Source organism: Fusarium flagelliforme (genome assembly GCF_020744385.1).
Source record: "Fusarium flagelliforme strain FIESC 12 MPI-CAGE-AA-0113 chromosome Unknown B0J16scaffold_7, whole genome shotgun sequence".
Classification (NCBI taxonomy): domain Eukaryota; kingdom Fungi; phylum Ascomycota; class Sordariomycetes; order Hypocreales; family Nectriaceae; genus Fusarium; species Fusarium flagelliforme.
The window spans coordinates 2,848,559-2,868,370 of record NW_025763509.1 but is presented as its reverse complement, the minus strand read 5'-3'; the positions used below and the strand labels follow the sequence as shown (position 1 = coordinate 2,868,370).

The 19,812-nt window shown below is 48.0% G+C and overlaps 6 protein-coding genes across 6 annotated transcripts; 4 read left to right on the top strand and 2 right to left on the bottom strand.

The window, feature by feature from the left end:
* Positions 1–5,770: 5,770 nt before the first annotated feature.
* B0J16DRAFT_273981 (uncharacterized protein) lies at positions 5,771–6,535 on the bottom strand (the record flags this gene model as incomplete). Its single annotated transcript, XM_046123658.1, has 1 exon — positions 5,771–6,535. One exon carries the CDS (start codon positions 6,533–6,535, stop codon positions 5,771–5,773), a length of 765 nt encoding a protein of 254 aa, XP_045979516.1.
* A 2,495-nt stretch (positions 6,536–9,030) lies between these two features.
* Positions 9,031–9,625, top strand: B0J16DRAFT_349657 (uncharacterized protein). The gene has a single exon (XM_046128939.1). The coding sequence runs from the start codon at positions 9,266–9,268 to the stop codon at positions 9,506–9,508; it is 243 nt and encodes an 80-aa protein (XP_045979515.1). The 5' UTR covers positions 9,031–9,265; the 3' UTR covers positions 9,509–9,625.
* A 1,019-nt stretch (positions 9,626–10,644) lies between these two features.
* Positions 10,645–11,334, top strand: B0J16DRAFT_187696 (camp-regulated phosphoprotein family protein Igo1). Its single transcript, XM_046122736.1, has 2 exons — positions 10,645–10,823; positions 10,886–11,334. Exons 1-2 carry the CDS (start codon positions 10,716–10,718, stop codon positions 11,171–11,173), a joined length of 396 nt encoding a protein of 131 aa, XP_045979514.1. The 5' UTR covers positions 10,645–10,715; the 3' UTR covers positions 11,174–11,334.
* Positions 11,335–12,291: 957 nt separating this feature from the next.
* Positions 12,292–14,320, top strand: B0J16DRAFT_405314 (uncharacterized protein; the record flags this gene model as incomplete). The annotated part of the gene is made up of 5 exons (XM_046132877.1): positions 12,292–12,840; positions 12,921–13,131; positions 13,163–13,346; positions 13,406–13,529; positions 13,587–14,320. 5 exons carry the CDS (start codon positions 12,292–12,294, stop codon positions 13,959–13,961), a joined length of 1,443 nt encoding a protein of 480 aa, XP_045979513.1. The 3' UTR covers positions 13,962–14,320.
* Positions 14,127–16,109, bottom strand: B0J16DRAFT_405310 (Sodium/calcium exchanger protein-domain-containing protein). Its single transcript, XM_046132876.1, has 7 exons — positions 16,040–16,109; positions 15,640–15,915; positions 15,143–15,588; positions 14,652–15,062; positions 14,489–14,585; positions 14,346–14,431; positions 14,127–14,290 (listed from the first exon to the last, which is right to left on the bottom strand). The coding sequence occupies exons 1-7, from the start codon at positions 16,044–16,046 to the stop codon at positions 14,213–14,215; spliced, it is 1,401 nt and encodes a 466-aa protein (XP_045979512.1). The 5' UTR covers positions 16,047–16,109; the 3' UTR covers positions 14,127–14,212.
* Positions 16,110–17,619: 1,510 nt separating this feature from the next.
* Positions 17,620–19,488, top strand: B0J16DRAFT_349646 (tubulin beta subunit). Its single transcript, XM_046128938.1, has 4 exons — positions 17,620–17,664; positions 17,725–18,037; positions 18,109–18,407; positions 18,488–19,488. The coding sequence occupies exons 1-4, from the start codon at positions 17,644–17,646 to the stop codon at positions 19,070–19,072; spliced, it is 1,218 nt and encodes a 405-aa protein (XP_045979511.1). The 5' UTR covers positions 17,620–17,643; the 3' UTR covers positions 19,073–19,488.
* The last annotated feature ends 324 nt before the right edge of the window (positions 19,489–19,812 follow it).

Sequence of the window (19,812 nt, the reverse complement as noted above, 5' to 3'; positions counted from 1 at the left end):
CCACAGTGCATGCACAGGAACGATTCCGAAATGTATCCCATGCGGCGGCCCCCACGAGTCATACAGCAGAAACTGCCGGAAGCTCTATCCATCGCAGCATGAATAACGTATTCCGACTGTTTCAACTGAATGTCAGAAAGCAAGGACCAGTACACGATAGTTTGATGAACGATAAGGACATTCAGGATGCAACTGTATTGGCCATCCAAGAACCCCAAGCGCGGAGGATCCAGGGTAGGCTGTTGACAACACCCATGGGGCACCACAAATGGGTCAAGATGGTACCTACGACAGAAAGGGAAGGTAGATGGGTGATTCGGAGTATGCTTTGGGTGAAGAAGGAGGTGGAAGCGGAGCAGGTCCCGGTGGACTCTCCAGACGTGACGGCAGCGGTCGTTCGACTGCCAGATCGTCTGGTCTTCACGGCGTCTGTCTACGTGTCGGGGGGAGACGCCCAAGCTCTACAGGACATATGCGCTAATCTTCGTACAGCTATTAAAGAAGTAAGACAGAGATCAGGAAGAGCGGTGGATGTAGTGGTCCTTGGTGATTTCAATCGCCACGACCAAATGTGGGGTGGGGACGATGTAGCAGTGGAGAGACAGGGTGAGGCGGATCCGATCATCGACTTGATGAACGATTTCATGCTCAGAAGCCTCCTTCGCCGGGGCACAAAGACATGGCAGAGCGGAGATTATGAAACGACTATCGACTTGGTTCTGGCCTCCGAAGAGCTCGCAGACGCAAACATCAAATGCGCGATACATGGTACGGAGCACGGATCAGATCATCGCACGATCGAGACCGCATTCGACATCTCAGCCCCAACGCCGAAACCAGGAGAAAGACTTCTGTTCAAGAATGCACCCTGGAAGGAGATCAACAGGAGGATTTCAGATACACTGAGAGATAGGCCAACGGGGAACACGGTGCAGCAGAAGACGGACAGATTGATGTCGGCGGTCTCGGAAGCGGTCCAGGCCTTGACGCCCAGAGCCATACCGTCTCCATACGCAAAACGGTGGTGGACCGATGATCTCACACAGATGCGACACATTTACACATACTGGAGGAACAGAGCGCGAGCCGCGAGACGTGCCGGTCAGAATTCCTCAGACCTGAGAGCTCAGCAACCGCTGCGGCGAAGCAGTATCACGATGCTATCCGACAACGCAAGATGAACCATTGGAAGGAGTTCCTAGCGGACAACGACAACATCTGGAAAGTAGCCAAGTACATGAAGGCCGGGGATGATGCAGCTTTTGGGAAAGTGCCCCAGCTCACTAGAGCAGACGGAACAAAAACGACAGATCATCGAGAGCAAGCCGAAGAACTGCTGGCGAAGTTCTTCCCGCCATTGCCCGAAAACATCGAAGACGAAGGACTGAGGCAACAAAGAGCCCCTGTGAAGATGCCGAAACTGACGATGGAGGAAGTGGAGCGTCGACTGTGGGAGACGAAGTCTTGGAAGGCGCCAGGAGAAGACGGATTACCAGCGATCGTTTGGAAGTAGGTCTGGCCGTCGGTAAGACACAACGTCCTCAACATCTTCCAAGCGTTATTAGAAGAAGGCACTATACCGAAACAGTGGAGATATGCTTGAATCATCCCGCTCAAGAAGCCCGGTAAACAGGACTACACGATCGCAAAAGCTTGGAGACCGATCTCGCTCCTGGCCACGCTGGGTAAGGTGTTAGAGTCGGTGGTGGCCGAGAGAATCTCCCACGCGGTGGAGGCTTACGAACTTCTCCCGACTAATCACTTCAGCGCGCGCAAGCAGCGATTAGTAGAGCAAGCCCTCATACTGCTACAAGAGCATATTTTCTCAGTATGGCGCTTACGTTATGTCGTGAGTCTTATCAGTTTCAATGTAAAGGGGGCATATAATAGTGTGTATAAAGAGAGACTATTGCAGTGCATAAAGGCTAGAGGGATTCCAGAGGATCTCCTGCGATAGGTCGACGCGTTCTGCTCAGAACGAACTGCAACTATTATGATTAATGGCTAAAGTTCCGAGAGCAGATCGCTGCCACAAGCAGGACTCCTGCAGGGCTCTCCCTTGTCGCCGATACTGTTTCTATTCTTTAATGCAGACCTGGTGCAGACCCAGATCGACAAAAACGGTGGGGCCATTGCGTTTGTGGACGACTATACAGTGTGGGTGTCTGGACTGACGGCCTAGAGCAACCGGAGAGGGATACAAGCAATAATCGATAAAGCCCTGGCCTGGGAGAAACGCAGCGGCGCAACGTTTGAAGCGGAAAAGACGGCGATCATACATTTCACCAGATACACAGGTAGAATAGACTTAGAACCTTTCACCATTAAGGGCGAGAAAGTTGCCCTAAAGGATCAAGTTAAGATTCTTAGGGTCGTTATGGACATGCGCCTTCACTACAAACAACACATCGCAAGAGTAGCAACAAAGGGTCTAGAAGCGGCGATGGAACTGAAACGACTGAAGGGAATGGCTCCCTCGACAACAAGGCAGCTTTTTACAGCTATAGTAGCGCCTGTGGTGGACTATGCCTCCAACGTCTGGATGCATGCGTGCAAGACGGCGTTAGCGTATGCCATTCATCGAGTACAAAGGGTAGGAGCGCAGGCGATCATAGGGTCCTTCACAAGTGTGGCGACAGGAGTAGCCGAGGCGGAAGCTCACATAGCGACCATTTATGAACGGTTCTGGAGACGAGCAAGCAAACTTTGGGTAGATATACACACGCTTCCACGCACAAATCCGGTCTGAAATCTCTTACGAGGGATCAAAGCTTTCCGACGATTCATATCTCCGCTTAGACGCATTGCGGATGCATGCAAAGAACTACCAAGAGATGCTATGGAGACCATCCAACCGTTCGCCCTTGCCCCGTGGGAAGAGCGCATGCAAGCCACGTTGGGCGGACAGGAAGGGGAAGAAGACGACACAATCAAAGAGTTAGCTAAAGCAGGATGGGTAGTAAGAATAGCAACAAGCAGCTCAGCGAGAAACGATCGGGTTGGTATAGGAGGGACTGTTTGAATCCCTATATCCTTAGCGAGAGCCGGCAAGATTATTGAGACCTTCTTGGTTACGCTAGGGACGACGGAAGAACACAACCCGTACACCGCCGAACTAGCAGCCATTGCTTATAGCCTAAAATATCTACCAGAGATAAAGTATCGAGTTATTGTGATTGTAACAAGCAATAAATCGGCTGTACAAGCTATAGGTAACCCTCGCTAGCAATCTGGCTAGGGGCATATTTGGGAGATATACGATGCTATAGAAAAGCTTAAAAGAGATAGGAATAGAGTTAGGCTCATCTGGCTACTATCTAACAGTGAGCTCAAAATCCAGAGGATAGCCAAAATGTCAGCCTACTACGCAACAGAGCCGTACGTTACACTACAGAGAGGAACAAGCAAAGCAAAGACGACAATCCTTAGTTGAACGAGAGCAAATCTATGAAGGGAAAGGGAACTACCAGAGGGAGTTGGCAGACATTCGAGAAAGGTCAACTCAGCTCTGCCTGGTAAACATACTTGGTTATTGTACGATTAGCTGCTGTGGAAGGAAGCTAGCGTGCTAGCATAACTTAGAACCGGGATAGTACGACTGAATAGCTACCTGTATTAAATCGGAGCAGCAGTGACTGATAAATGCCTATGCGGGCAAGCAAAAGAAACAGTAGAGCACTTCCTCTTCTGATGTATAAAATGGATAGTACAGCGCAAGGAGATGATGCTTTAATGTGCAGAGGAAAAGCGCGGTAACCTCTCCTTTCATTTGGGGGGTAAAGCTACATCAGAGGGATAAAAGTGGACACCGAACATGGAAGCAGTACAAGCCACAATCCGTTTCGCGATTGCCACAGGTCGCCTGGAACAGAGATGACAATAACATTACTACTACCCTATCGACCATAAAATTATACCTACCGACAACTACTACCCTAGAGAACCAGAAGCAGGCACCGCTTCAGCCGCCGAAGATAGGAAACTGAACACTTGGAGGAATTGGGCTTCAAGTTGACCTACTATTACTAACAATTACGGGGATTAAGGAGATAAGCGATGATCAGGCTGGAAAGAACAAGACAAGAACCATATGGGCTTGGCGAGAGCAAGGCAATAACTAGCGAGATGTATGTATTTTTAGCTTCAGAGCCCTTTGGGCGTTGGCCTACCGGGCGTAATAGACTTGTGTGTGTGTGTGTGTGTGTGTGTGTGTGTGTGTGTGTGTGTGTGTGTGAATTGAATTGAATTGAATTGAATTGATCGCCAGCCTGCGAGGTGGTATGAATATAGCTTTCTGCCGCAAGACTAGGTCATCGCCACGTCTGACCGCCGCTGGGCGGCAAACGGCAGAGAGCTAAGATGTATTCAGTACTTCAATAAGTACACCAAGCCGCGTGCGACTGGCGAATATCGCCTCCTCATCCTAGGTGGCCATGAGAGTTACTACTGGACCGAGTTCAGACGGTACTGCACGGTGAGTTTCTTTCCCAACTTTCACACAGCATTCCAGGAATCTATGAGGGGAGAACATCCTCGGAGGCTTTCGAGGAGCAGTCCTTGTGCCTCTGAGCGAGGAAAGTGTGATTGCTAAGTTTGGTGTACATCTACGGACGCCAACACCAGTCCAGGAAGTAGACGAGTTGCCGGCACTGGGGGGCCAGGATGCGAAAGAACCCGATTAAGGCGACTCTACGGTTAGACTTGATTAAGAATCGCATCTCTATGCATCAAGAAAACTCTCCAACATCTATTTCGAATGCAGTGGATCAATTTGCTAAAGGAACAAGGGGAATCGTGCATCAAATCGCCTTATTGAAATCAGAAGGTGCACATCCTTTGAGATGAGAACGAAACACTCTGGACGTCAATGTGTCCAAAAAGAAAAAAAAGAAAGAAAGAAAAGGCGCTTGAGACAAGGAGGAAGTCTAACAGTAGGCCAGGGTCAGAATTTGCAGGGGCAGAATGAGGTCGATGTCGCAACGAGGACATGTCGGTGTCAGGACTTCGATGGCGCTGGATCAACAGATAAAGGTAGAGGTGAGCAACCCTACAGCCAAGCCGGCGATTATTCAGCTTGGCCAATCACTTATTGGTGCGAGGCGGGCGAGCTACAGTTGCCTCACAGGAAGATGCACAATATTTCGTGGTGGGACAGGGAGGGAAGAACCTGTCGACCTAGTAACAAGTGCCCTGGGCTGGAACTCATTGGTTATGGTATCTTGCGTTAGTTTGAGGTGACACGGGAGATTGCAGCAGTGGATAACCCGAAAGTGAGCCGCTTGCCCTACATACCCTGTCAGTATCAATCATTGTCGCGCAGACCGGTGCAGATCGCTTAGTGCCGATGAGATGATCTGCGTTATCCCTTCGCCATGAGAGGAAAACGCTTCCTGCTGTACTACGAGTGTTGGTTGCAATCGAGTTTTCTATTTCATCGCTTGGTATCTACTATGCCTTTTAGCACGACCTAGCCAGCTCGTCTAGACTGTGACGCTTCTGAGGCATGACACCTTGACAGTAATAATTCCAGTGTACTCACTAACGCGCAGAAACCCTTGATCTCTTCATTCGTCGTTCCACCAAACTGTTATGCATCAGGCTCTGATCCCTGAGAGTTTTGGCCTAAATAATTCCGTGTGAAGAAGCTTTAATTCAATGAGTTCCGACTAAATCCTTATGACCGTTAAGTTTCGCTATTTACTGGCGAGTTTCTCCCAGACACTGATTTGCGGCCATCCGAATACCGCTATGGCCATCGCCAACAATATTATTAGAGAAGCTTTGCGCTGGTCCAGTCATCCCTAGCATTGATCTCAGTGCCTCCTGCTGCTCCATCCTTCTCTAACGGTAACTTCAACCATCTTATACCCCTGACATCGCAGACAGTAAGGTCGAACACCCCTCCTCGGGGCCGCCGTAGATGGTTGTAAGGTGATGCGGCGGCGACAGCTAGGACGCGGCGGCGGGTACAATGAGTGGCCTCACTATCCTCTCTCGAATCGGAAGCTCGCGGCACAGAGTCTTTGTAATTCCGTTCTGGTGTAGGCGTTGAGACTTGCCGCTGTAGTCTGCAGAGAACCCCCCTCCATCCACCAACCCCTCTACCTCCAGATCGATCCAGCGACTCATAAGACTTCATGAACCCGGGCAGGATCGAATCCTCTATGAGCTCAAGAATGGCCTCGACGGCATCATCCAATGCCGATGGATATGGGGGAAGCACAGAAGAACGTAACCCAAGAAGTTGAGTCCTTATTTCAGAGGGAAGGTTGACCTCGCGATGTCCGTTAGGAAGGATATAGGTGCCTAGAAGATCTTCCCATAGTTCCTGCAGGTAATTGTAATGGCGTCTTAGAGATTCCCAAGGGATTTCTTTATCCTCGACTATCTCTGCGTAATGAGCTCGGTATCTCGAGGCATCTTGGATGAATTGAAAGGTTTCTAGACAATGGTTTTTGGAAAGATAGGCTGTGAAATCATTCAGTCTCGAAGCGTCTGGAGTTAACCTATAGATAACTTCAGGTAGTAATGGCATTATAAAACCTCTCTGCGAGATGAGAGACACCTTGTGGTCCAGCCTCACGAGACTTAGGCCTTGCCCTTTTTATACACTAAATGCCTTCTCCCCCAAATACTTGAGATGGCTTTGGGTCCTCTTTATTGGTGGACTGTTAAATAAATCCCCATATCTTTGGTTTTCGAGGGGAAAGCTTAAACTCTAGCCTGTTTTGATTAGATGCTTGCTAACGCTCCCACACCGAGGCCCCAGTTTATATCTTATCTTTTCAAGGCTATGTTAGTCCACGCTTAAGGGATTGTGTCTACGGGGACCGGGTCCTCGGAGCCAAATTCATAAGCTGTCAGGAGATCGCCATGGTCAATGCCCTTGGATTCGCCGGAAGCCACGATGCCGGTAGAAAAACACGTCCGACAACCAACTAAAGCCTGAGAGAATGTCACCACCACACCACCACCACGCCGTATCTGACGCTCAATTGGCAGCCACTCTGGCTCCAGAGGCCTGGGCGCGCTCTACATGACAACGAATTATCAAGCTCGGTGCCACTTTATGACTCTGAGCGTGGGGAGTTCCGCATCAAGCCGAGACCGGGGATGCGTGGCTCTGTAGGCCTTCGTAATCTTAGATTTCTCTAAGTAAAATATATTTCTAGCTCATTATATGAGGGAATTTCCCCAAGCGGACGATTCTGAATCAGACATTCTCTCCAGAATGACCTGTGTTGAGACTGTATGACTAAGGTAGTCTGATCTGCTGGTGGTTAGAATGTGGATGCTATGGTGTAAGTGCAAAAGTATAGTAGCTCGCCCTACGCAACAGTAGGGGTCAGAGGCTCCTGATGCATCTTCTTGCAAAATTAGCTATGGTCATCTAGAGTCGAGAAACTTCGATAACAGCTTGGCAACAGTCCTTCATCGACTCCTGTAGCTGTAATAAGAGGTTAGTTATCATAAATTGATCCACAAACTACCTTAATTGCGGCTCGTAATTGGATACATAATTGACCTTCCGGGAGGTTTCTCTCAATTTCTTCTTTCATCCCATTCCGTACAGTCTCAATTGGGGTTTAATCCGGTGAAAAAGGTGGCCAGGCAATTATCTTGATCCCTTGAGCTTTGAGCTCAGCCATCGCCTCTGTTGCACTACGGGAAGCGACATTATCTGGCATAACGATATGCCCACGATCCGAACGAAGCCCATGCCATGTTGAGACATGTCGTTTGACGGATCAATGACTGTTCCAATCCATTGATGGCTGGGATGTGGATGTCATCTAGTCAATAGCTTCTGCTGTTAGCCCTAGTCTTTTTTCCTTTAACTAAGCTCAATATGCTCATTTCAGCGTGTCGACCACATATAATAAGGACGATATGCTTAATATAGCTTGAAGCCCGGGTTGATCTCCAATCCTTCTCCCAAAAGACTCCAGGTCCCTTGCTTGTAAGCCCGGAGAAACAGGCCCAGGACATCCACCGCTTCTTACGCTAATGCCGCTCAATGATACAGGTCGGATCAAGCTCTTCGCCGGGCCTGCGAGTAACCCATGTTCGTATATGCCTTTTCCCAGTTACCTAGGTCTCATCGGACCTTAAGATAGCTTTCAAAGTGTCAAGAGGCCAGTCAAAAACGATGCTTAGCAAAGGCAAGCCGTTTCTGCTATATTGGCTCAGCTATTGGTGGTTTCCGACACGTAATAAATCTCTCAAATCCAGCCCGATGAAGGGCGAGTTTGATAGCATCGACAGAGCATACCCAACCTAGTGCCTGTGACAGCCGACGGTAAGCCATCCGTCGAGTATATCGGGAGGCACATACGAACTCAGTCAACTCTTCAACTTAGGCCTCTGTAAACAGGGGAGGGCGGCCATTCGAGTGGCGAGGTGTAGCCTAGGCTGTAACTGCATGCTGGACTTGCCGTGGCGTAAGGCTTAGAGGCTTAGCTATCTGTTGATAGGTCCAACCAGGTAATCGAAGAGTCCAAATTGATATACGGGTATCGCGGCTTGTATTGCTAGCACGATTTGAAGGTGACGGGGAGGGCGTTCTCGGGGAGTGGCTTCTAAGCTGTGCTAGGAGCTGTCAAGGGCAAGGATCACGACCATCGTCAATAACTTCACGGTTGCTATGAACTCCAAATCACAGGTAGCATCCTGCTGCCTAGAAGATCGGCAGACTCAGCATGAGGATGAGAGGTCGACTCTCGTCGCTCCTTTAGATAGAAAATCAAGCGTTCATTGGGTATTGGCTGCCTATCCGAGCATGCGATAGCGATTTGTAACAACCAGAATTACGGAGACTGTCCTTGCAGGCCAATTGCAAGGGAGAAGAAGTACCTTTCATGTGGCCCATTTTAGTTGGCTCAAGGTTCCTGTCGTGACTACAGTGGAGATAGGTTTCTAGTAGCCGAATGGCGACGCTCCGCACCCTGTTACCCACCACCATTTAGCGGCCAGGCAGTAGTGTGTGGTGAAAACCCTGATTAAACCTGGCGCACATGGGTGGTTACCACCCCCTCTTCCTTTGCGATGTCAGGCGACAAAGATTTTCCTTTATCGCTAGCGTTAGTGCTGACCTGCGACAAAATACAGGGTCCTCGAGATATCCGGTTCTTCAGCCAAGCGTGCGTCTCTTCTTTTCCACTTCTAAGTTCTAACTTCGATCTGCCGCAGTTATCATCAACCAAAAGAGGATTATATAGATAAAATGAATGACCCATTATGGATATAGCTAGATTGGAAATTCGGCATGAAAACGGAGGATTTATTCACTAAGCTCCACGACCAGTACAAAACCTACCCGGCTCCCATTCAAGACACAGAAGCCTTTTGTCACGATATATCCAAAATCTCCTACGAAGGGCAGTCGACAGCCGAATTCGACCTTTTAGCCAGCCATCGCAGACAACAACGTCTTTGCGAACTAAATAAATCTCATGAATCTGCAAGCATTGAAATCATTGGAAACCCAAACGTCATCAAGATGCCTTAATAGCAACACGCGGTCCAGCTCTTCTGTACAAACTCTTTGGACTCCCTCGTCCGATACTTCGCGTCGATGGTGCTTGGCCGCCTTCCGGCGAAGGATCGACCCCTGGAGGCAGATAAACCCTTCGATCCTAGGCGCCCTGCTGTATTGTCCTCTTTTCAAGAGCTAGGAACATAGCCCCTACGTTGGCCAAGGGGGAGCCGCGGTGAGTTCTGGTGATGGTATGTCGACAATATCAGATTCTAATATATTTACAACGGTTGAATGCAGTACTAAGAACACACTCAATGAGGCAGTACTTCCCACCAAGAGGTTATTTACCAGATTATCTCTCGAGCAGGTTGATCTGGCAAGCAACCATTTAGGCGGCTAGAGAAGCCATTGTGTCAATTGCCAAGTGAGCGCACGCCCTAGGACTTTGACATCTTCACCCGTAGATTTATCATTTCCAGGGCTTTTACGGACTCCTGTCGCATTCGATGACTTCAATCAAGGTGCTGCTGGAATTACAGTGAGATTGAAGCTGAAACGTTGTTGAGCGACAGAAACTCTTAAGGAAGCCTTTTAATCGTCACATAGTTGTTCATATTATACCTTGGAAAGTCACGTAGTTTCGCTGAGCGACTTTTATTATTGTTGAAAAATCCGGAAGTTCCCCTTCCCTTCAGGATTCAGACTGTTAGTTTGAGAGTTCTAGATTCAGACTTCAAAGTCCTGTATGACATTATCTAGAGATATAAACCCTAGAAGAACTCCCATCACCATAGTTAACAACAAGTTCAATAACTACAAATGTTCCACTTAGTACTACTGTGCAATATAAACAACAATTGTAACGCATTATTGATCAGGACCAGATTAGACTCTTCAATCGAGCATAAACTTCGGAAAACCGGAAAATCTTAGGATTCCAAATACTGTACCGGAGAACCGTACTGGCATGTGACTTTAGCATCAAGACGTAAAAAGCAGGTTGACATTAGTGTGACGGTGCGTAAGGAGCTAATACCCTACAATAAAGCACATGGTATGTAGTTGGCACATGCTTTGATGTTCGCACTACGTCACCTGCTCTCATATACTGGGTCTAACACCGACCCCTCTATTTTCAAAGAAATGAGTACTATACAAATAGCATGCGAGAATGAAAAATGATTTACCCTGTTCCCTGTTTCAATCACTCACTTATCCATAATACGGGATTTCTATCATGGATCAGCCAAAAACCTCCGAGCCCAATACAGAGAAGAACAAACATCTCCTAAATCGATATGGCATAGTTCCTAACAAAGGGGATCTTCTTCATCACCAGTTAGAAGTCAGTAGATATTTTCTGTCTATAACCAGTAAGAATCAAACTGAGTCAATATTCAATGGAAGGGGAGGAAGTATTTCGATTCAGGTGATTTTGCCCTCATGCAAGCTCACAAGTCTTCTGATATCGGTACTGTCGCAACTGGTAGCAAACACCCCATTCGACGGGATATATCGATCCCTACGTGCTCAGCACCAGGCTCTAGTAATCTCGATGAAAGTGCCGATCGGCGTTTTACATCTGAGAAGAAAACTGGCGAGCTAAAGCTTATTGCCCCCAGCCACCTTCAACAAGAGACGGATGCCCAGCGAGAGCACGAGGGTCGTGAAACAAAGGAGGAACATAACGTCTAGATGTGGGTCGTCAAGGCTTAGGTAGCCGACCCGCCTGGTTAGGAACAAAAAACTTAATAGCATCAGGGGACGCCCCTCTGCTACAGGAGAGGGTTTAATATGCCGAGAACCCTAAGGCACTTTCATCGCTATAGTAAATTTACAACTTGCACAAAATCATGACGTTTATAAGCGACGTAGCTGCTATATGTTACGAATATCCTAGCTTTGGCTTTGTTTCCAAGCTCCAGCTCAGTGTCTCGTTCTTCCAAGAGATTGATTATATTCATTACCGATTGAGGGCCATCAAAAAGGCACTCAATTAGAATCACCGAGACAAGGTTGAGGGAGCTGTACTACCACTCGTACAATAGATGTTCGCATCTCCGGCCTAGAATCAATACTAAATTAAGTTCTGTTACGTTTTATTACCTAATGCCCTATGTTTCACAACGATGGGAGCTATTTGTCGATGATTCATGTAGTTCTGCACGCACTGCGGCGCAGCTGCCCGAATGCATAACAGAGACATCTTGCCAATGGCGCCAGGTACTCGAATTAGAAATTTAAGAAATGCTTAAAGTTGAAATAAAACTTACACTGCTTCTTAGACACCTAGTCTAACAGACGTCAGAACTTACTTGGGGTTGAGATATGAACAGTAGCAAATAAATGATCAAGTTCCTACCCGCTTCCAAGTATACCCCAAGTGATGGCTCAGCTTAAACTCCCAGATTGATTTTCGTAATTTACGTACGCAATACGGATCTACTTGTATTGCAGCCTCGGATAATTCTTTATCGTGATGAAACGCCGTGGTCAGGATCAAGCGAGAATAGTTAGATAATGCTACTGCGTCCTCGGCAAACTCTTTATTTCTTTCACATGTTAGGTTTAGCACGTGCTTAAACAAGGCATTTGTAAGTGGGGTAACGTCAAGTGCAAGGCCCAACAAATCGTCTTGACTGAATTCAACAAAAAATGATGCTCTGACGCTAAAAGCTTATGAAGATACGGATGTTTTTTTTATAGCATAAGTATCACCATTCTACACTCTATAGAAACAATTACTGCCTAAGCTCGAACAATAAAACATACATTTTCCCCGTGACACCGCCTAACGATATATCTCCGCTACTATGGCAGGAACATCGCTATGGGACTACATCTTCATTCGCGCATCCATATTTCTCTTACACCTTATCGCACCACTCAGCGTTGCTTATTCATTAGTAAGCCTGCTAGCCCGCCTTCCATTTCAGCTCCCACGAGTATTACAGGCTTGGCTCGCTCTGGAGGCTCTTTTCTATTTGGCTGTCTACCTACCGCTGAACAAATATCTCCAGAAGGCCGCAAAACACCCCGTCCCCCTCTGCCGCACCGATCGCCGGAAGTTGTTCCTAAAATGCCACAAAAATATTCCCGACCCGGCTCAGTACCTAAGAAAATGGTTCCGGAATGCGCCAGCTTTTGAGATTAAGCGCGATAACGTCAAGGACTTCTTCCGGTGGGCATTCTTGAACACGGGAGACCATGACTTGACCTATGATGAGGAATTAGAAGAGTATACCCAAGAGATAGAGAAGCTGCTGGGCAAGAAGCTAGAGCCTGGCCGCGGAAACGCCAAATGCCTCCGGTTGACTCTCGACAAAGTAGAGATGTTGCATCGGAGCTTAACATGGTATATAGTAAGTTACTCACAGGTCTACGCGCCTAAGTGCTGGGACATGGGCACGAGGTTGCTAATTCTGTTCGTACTTCTTTCTAGTGCGTGTTTGTTGTCGACACCATAGCGTCTATCTCTTTACGATACCACTCGTTCAACTTTCATCGCATGCCGTTTCGGCAGTTTCTCGCCACCTTTCCCCTACGTCCTTTCACTCTGTTTGCAACCTGCACCTCCCATGCGAACAGCCTTACTTACTGGCACCGTCCACATACGTCCAAGACAATGCTGCCTATTCATTCACGGCATCGGCGTGGGGCTTTACCCATACATAAACTTCTTAGCCGACATCAATGCCCATGTTGCCGGAAATTCTTCAGATAGGCAAGTTGGCATCATCGCTATAGAAATCATGTCGGTAAGCTCTAGGATAACATACGAGGCAATGTTGAAAGACGAAATGTGCGATGAGATTCGGCGCATATTGACCGCACATGGGTGGGAAAAGTGTGTCTTGGTATCACATTCGTAAGTACCACTCCTGAAGTGACTCCATTCCCTTACCCATTGACATTGACGGTGGAAAGATACGGAAGCGTGGTTGCCGCGCAACTCCTTCGTAGCCCGCAGATCTCGCAGCATATTGGCCCCGTGTTATTTATTGACCCCGTGTCTTTTCTACTTCACCTACCTGACGTGGCCTATAATTTTGTATGCCAGCTCTATCCCCAAATAGACTGATGACGCTGACTAAACTCTAATGTTTAGATATATAGACGGCCAAGTCAACCTAATGAGTATCTACTCTCCTACTTTGGTTCCAAGGATATAGGCATAGCTCATACGCTATTCCGCCGTTTCTTCTGGGCTGATAACTTATTGTGGAAGGAGGACATCCGAGATCATCCCGTGACTGTGGCCTTGGCCGGCAGAGACAGTGTGATAGACACGAAAGCAATTCGGGCATATTTGCTGGGGTCAGACAATCGGACCTTAGAAACTACGGACTTAATGGATCTCGGGCAGGATGGTGATGGATTGGATGTGATCTGGTTTCAAGATCTGGACCACGGCCAGGTCTTTGATGAAAAGAGGACGAGAAGCAGTCTGGTTGAGATTGTCTGGACGCTTTGCAAGAAGTAGCAGACATAATTCGTTCTAATTTGCAGTGGCAGGTTGAAATGAGGTTATCGAATATGATGAGCAAGTTCTTTACTTGCATAGAGGTTAACCTCCATTTTCCTATAAGTGGTCGGCTAGGTCCTCCTGGCCTTCGCCGCCGATTGGGACTTCGCGAAGCTCATCGATGTCTCCCGCACTCCCCGATATATCGACCAACAAGGTATAGATAGCCAAAAAGAGTTACGCAGGGCATATTAATGGCAACCTGGCAATCAGCCCGTAGCTTTTCCCAAAACACCAGTGGGAATAGCCCAGAGGGTCAAAGCGATGATAATATAGAGTCCCACGAGCTGCAGCCTGATTAGTACGCTGTAGGTATAGAAGCACAGGGGAACAGAAACTCACCATGGCTCCCTCCCAATAGGTAGATTTCCCATCCTGCACCGTGTCTGTCACGATTAAAACCGATACAGCGAAGATAACTGCCTCAACTGCCCCAAGCATCATTAAGCGTGTTAGAAGCAGCTTATGGGCTCATGATAACTGACGAATATTGAAATTCAGACCCATCAGCACATTTATTACCCAACCCAAGACAACCAGCAGCGCAATCTGGATGCTGGATCTGATTACAACACCCGTGGCCTTGTTTCCATGTAACAGGTCAGTTCACAATAAAACAACCAAGTAAAGAAGCAGGTTGCCACTCACCAAATCCATCTTATTCCTTACAGTCATCACACACGCCGTGGCGTGCTCGGCTGCGTTGCCGACAATGGGGATCAGGATCAAGCCAATAAAGCTCTTGCTAGTATGCGCGTCTTTGGCGATGCTGTCGATACCGCCAACCAGGTAGTCTACACAGAAGGAGATAACAACGGTCACGGCAACCAGTACCGCTGTAGCAGACCAAGGACCTATTACTGATTCAGGCTCGTCCCCTTCCTCGTCAGGGGAGAAAATTCCACCGCTCCCCTCGCTGAATAGATTCTTGTGCGTCCGCAGCTGGAAGCACAGATACAGAGCGTACAGGATAAGAAGGATGATGGCCGTCCAGCGTGAGTGCCACAGGATGGATTCGGTTTTACCATGCTGATCCGAGCTGTCGAGGATGCTGTAAAGCTATATGTCGACATTAGTGTTCTTCCAGATGCTTATTGTATCCCAGGTCTTTGAGGACTGGGCTCTGAGAGGCTGCTCACAGTAGCGGGAATGATCATTGAGGCGGCTGACAGCGCTAACAAAGAGCATGTTGTTTGTGCCATCGCAATAGTGAAGGTCTGCTCGGTGCCGTTGCCTGAGTCATCCTTCATGTTGACAAGGCCGCCGAGAAGAAAGCTACTTCCCATGACAAGAAGAAGATTAGATAGAATGGAACCAAGCATTGACGACTGCACAACTTCTATTTGGTTTTTCTTTAGGGCGATGATACTTACGATGAGCTCAACTGCGTTGCCAAAAGTGGCATTCAGCAGCCCTCCTAATGTTTCGCCAAGTGGGATGGAAATCTCTTCCGTAGCAAAGGATAACACCGCTGCCAGGGGAATAATGGCGATGAAGTTCAGCGAGAACACAGCCGCAGGGCTCCAACCAAGCACGCCGGCAATGATACCCAATGGCACGAATGGGAGAAGGACGTTGACGTAGTCTATCGCGTCAATTAAGTCGTAGTTCAATCAATCAGCAAAGACATGCTTACTGCTTATCAGTGTAACTTTGGTGATATGGAAAGTACTTGCTGGCCACTTGATCAGACGGTTCGGGCTGTCTTTGCCAGGTGTGCTTGTGCCATCAAATAAGCGCCTTATTAATTCATAACGCTCCCCATTCATGGGTGGTACGCCAAGTAACGGCGATCCCTCGTGGAAGAGCCCGGGGTTGGCGGCTTCATCGTCGCTGCATACAGGATTGGCCCTTCGGCCGGAGTTTCTGCCTGACCAAGTGCGACGGATCTGCTTACGAAAGGCTGAGTAGGCTGCGTACGCGGAAAAGGTCAGCTAACGATGGCATATACAGCTCAAGTGTGAGTTTCAAATGATAGAAGCATAGTGGGATCTAAGGCTTCAATGGCGCGGTGATGGAATGACGTCGTTGCTTACCAATCATAGTTCTGTCACAGTTTTAAACGCAAAAGAATTATAGAAACGAGGGTTGTCAAGTGAATAAGGCAGACAACCTCTGCGCTCCTCTTAAGGTTATTTATTCTGTGGCTCGAATCTGGAATACGGGCGCTCAACCATGGTATAAACAAGTTGCACACCAATATATAACCCCGCTATTCTAGTTCCACCAATGATGCCACGTCTCGATTCTTTGCAAATGAACAGTATTAAGCCCCCCATTGTTTTCGTCACGAGCACTATTCTCGAGAATCAATATCCTATATAGAGAGTATCACAGCACGATAGTCCATTCAGCCGAGTAAAACTCTCGCTGGTTCAGGTACTGGAACGGCGTCGAGCATCGCAAGATAACCTTTAGGTTTAATTAAACAAATTTGCAATAGAAAGGTGGCCGCTAGTTACTCAGTCCTGACTCTATCAGCATCCAACACCCGCTCCAATATCGCCTCATCGGGACTGTTCGTTGACTACTGTAAGTAACACTGCTGTTGGCACAGACATAGTGACGTAGCCTAGCTCTTGGGCGCAGATAGGGAAGAATGGACATTGAGTACTATTTCTTATAATAATGCTCACTAATGGCAGTTTAATTTATTCTATAGCGAAAAATGATTTAATTAAGGACTGATCCAGGAGTATGAATGGGTGCTAGACTGAGTACAAGAAAAACATCAAGTAGTGATAATTTATTGTTAAGAGTCGAGGTACGAGGTTGCACTTCCTCAACAGTTTTGGAATAGTCACTTAATTAATTTGCCATCATTCTATGGCGTCATCAGCATTTCAAGGCCGTATGCTCATAATATGCTTATGGAGGCTTTTTGAGCATCGCAATCTGTTGAACGGATCGCGTGCGCCTTGATGTCCTTAATTGCATGTGTATTGTGGAACTGTCTCCCCCGCCTTCCTTGGAGAGGGGTCTGCTTATTATGCGTTCCTGAATGGGTCTAGGGTCGCCGACAGCTGACTATTAGGTCACATGATACCCCGTGCGGCCATCCTACTGTTCAACACAATCCAACAGAGGGCGTGTTACCCCTCTGCCTAGGAGTTAGCCCGTAAGGCAGTATATGATCTTATTGGATACTGTCATATCATGGTTATCGACTTACTTGTTACGTACCAGTCGTCGCGTCTTTCACTGTTAACCCCGCCTTCTCAACACTTCGACGTTGTCTTTTGTTCTCACACGCTGAACAGATTTATCTCATCGGCTCTTAAAACCACCACTGCTGAATTGAGTTCACTATGCGTGAGATTGTAAGTCCGCTTCTAATCCTGCCTTGGAAGCTCCACAAACTAACCTTGAACTCCCTTTTCGCTATAGGTGCATCTCCAAGCTGGCCAGTGTGTGAGTATCACGCCCTTCTTATTACATTTCCTTCTCATTTCTTCCTAACGCAACATATTAACCTCAATAGGGCAACCAAATCGGGTCTGCCTTCTGCCAGACCATTTCGGGCGAGCATGGTTTGGATAGCAGTGGCATGTAGGCAACCCATTCGGAATGCCACTGAATATTCATCCTTCTCACGCATCAATCTAGGTATAATGGCACCTCCGAACTACAGCTTGCGCGCATGAACGTCTATTTCAACGAGGTGCGCGATATTATGCGACCCATTCCAAACTATCCTCGGCCTCTGATCGAGTTCGCATAGACATCCAGCAACAAGTACGTGCCACGTGCCGTGCTCGTTGACCTAGAGCCTGGCACAATGGATGCGGTGCGCTCCGGCCCGCTTAGCCAGCTCTTTCGTCCCGACAACTTTGTTTTTGGAAACTCGGGCGCCGGAAATAACTGGGCCAAAGGCCACTACACCGAGGGCGCTGAATTGGTGGATCAGGTAATTGATGTGGTCCGTCGCGAGGCTGAAGGCTGTGACTCCCTTCAAGGCTTCCAAATCACCCACTCGCTTGGTGGCGGTACAGGCTCCGGCATGGGCACGTTACTCATTTCCAAGATTCGTGAAGGTGAGATTGATACCACTGATGTGACGCACATTCCCATGCGCTACCTCTTACAGTTCTAACAGCCTATTTAGAGTTCCCTGACCGTATGATGGCTACCTTCAGTGTAGTACCATCTCCTAAGGTGTCTGATACTGTCGTGGAGCCGTATAATGCCACGCTTTCGATGAATCAGCTGGTTGAAAACTCGGATGCGACTTTCTGTATCGATAACGAGGCTCTTTATGATATCTGTAAGGGTACCCTGAAGTTAACAAATCCTTCTTATGGCGACCTTAATCACCTCGTATCAACCGTCATGTCTGGCGTGTCAACTTCACTGCGCTTTCCTGGACAGCTAAACTCTGACCTTCGCAAGATGGCCGTTAATTTGGTAAGAAGACTCGTCTCATCTAGGCACATATCGCTGTAATCAGATAATGTTGTGGCTAAGCATTTCTCCTCCTCGTCTAGGTTCCCTTCCCCCGCCTACACTTCTTCATGGTTGGCTTTGCGCCCCTCACTAGCCGTGGCTCGCACTCGTTCAGTGCTGTCTCTATCCCTGAGCTTACCCAGCAGCTATTTAACCCCAGGAACATGATGACGGGCTCTGATTTCCGAAACGGCCGCTACCTGACCTGCTCTGCCATCTTTCGCGGAAAGGTGTCTGCGAAGGAGGTGGAGGACCAGATGCACAAGATTCAGCAGAAGAACTTGGCTTACTTTGTTGAATGGATTCCCAATAACGTGCAGACGAGTCTATGCTCCGTCCCACCGCAGGGGCTGAAGATGTCGTCCACTTTTGTTGGCAACTCGACCGCCATCCAAGAGATCTTTAAGCGCGTTGGCGAGCAGTTCACCGCTATGTTCCGCCGCAAGGCCTTCTTGCACTGGTATACCGGAGAAGGCATGGACGAGATGGAGTTTACGGAGGCTGAGTCCAATATGAATGACCTGGTATCGGAGTACCAGCAGTATCAGGACGCAGTCATCGACGACGACGTCTATAGCGTGGAGGAGTATGACGAGGAGGAAGTCCCCGCCAAGGTCGACGCTTAGTCCATTGCAACCTTGTGGTCGGACAGCACATGGCTTGTCATAGTGGGCTCACATAAGGTCATGACGCCCTGTGGAAGCAGCGACAACTGAAGGACAATCATTATATACCCAATAGGGCTTGGTAGTCGCTAGGCGGTCCAGTTAGTTCGCGCTATTACGTATTAGAGATCCCACATAGCTCTCGAGTGGTTGAAAGATGTCAATCTACCTCGAACAGAGCCTCGTGTTACGTCAGATAAGAGACTTATTATCCTTGACGGTCAGGAAAGCCATGCACAGATGAGACTTTTGCAGTTTTTACCGCAAATTCTCCCGCTATAAAACCGCTGACGAGCATCCAGGATGAATGGATAGTTACGTGCCTTCCGAACAACGTCTACTGCTGTTACCTACCAGCACATTGTTCTCATTATTTGCAGCTATTAGATAATGGAATTTTTAATATTATCGAAGGTGCGTATCGGAAGGAACTCTAAAACCTGGCTAGTTTGATTGATTCTGCACCGGACAATTAAGCCAACTTTATTCAGACATATGCGAAAGTCGGAGAGGTGCGTATGAGAAAAGAGATGATATTATACGATTGGAGACCTACTGGACATTGGCCTATTTGGCTGAGAGCAAAGATGTGATTTCTATTGCAAAGGAATGCCAGGGATATGCTTATACTGGATCTCTTGAGGCTCGCCTAGGAGTCTACAACCCCTGAACATAAACGGCTTCGAAGGTAGGCCCTTTGC

Coding starts and splice junctions, on each gene's coding strand:
- B0J16DRAFT_405310 (XM_046132876.1), bottom strand. Junction 14,432..14,488: donor GGGTCTGAATTTCAATATTC/GTCAGTTATCAT, acceptor TGCTTGGGGCAG/TTGAGGCAGTTATCTTCGCT. Junction 14,291..14,345: donor CCTATTGGGAGGGAGCCATG/GTGAGTTTCTGT, acceptor ATCAGGCTGCAG/CTCGTGGGACTCTATATTAT.
- B0J16DRAFT_187696 (XM_046122736.1), top strand. CDS start 10,716: ATGGATCAGCCAAAAACCTCCGAGCCCAATACAGAGAAGAACAAACAT. Junction 10,824..10,885: donor TTCTTCATCACCAGTTAGAA/GTCAGTAGATAT, acceptor ATTCAATGGAAG/GGGAGGAAGTATTTCGATTC.
- B0J16DRAFT_349657 (XM_046128939.1), top strand. CDS start 9,266: ATGAAAACGGAGGATTTATTCACTAAGCTCCACGACCAGTACAAAACC.
- B0J16DRAFT_349646 (XM_046128938.1), top strand. CDS start 17,644: ATGAACGTCTATTTCAACGAG. Junction 17,665..17,724: donor TGAACGTCTATTTCAACGAG/GTGCGCGATATT, acceptor GAGTTCGCATAG/ACATCCAGCAACAAGTACGT. Junction 18,408..18,487: donor GCAAGATGGCCGTTAATTTG/GTAAGAAGACTC, acceptor CTCCTCGTCTAG/GTTCCCTTCCCCCGCCTACA.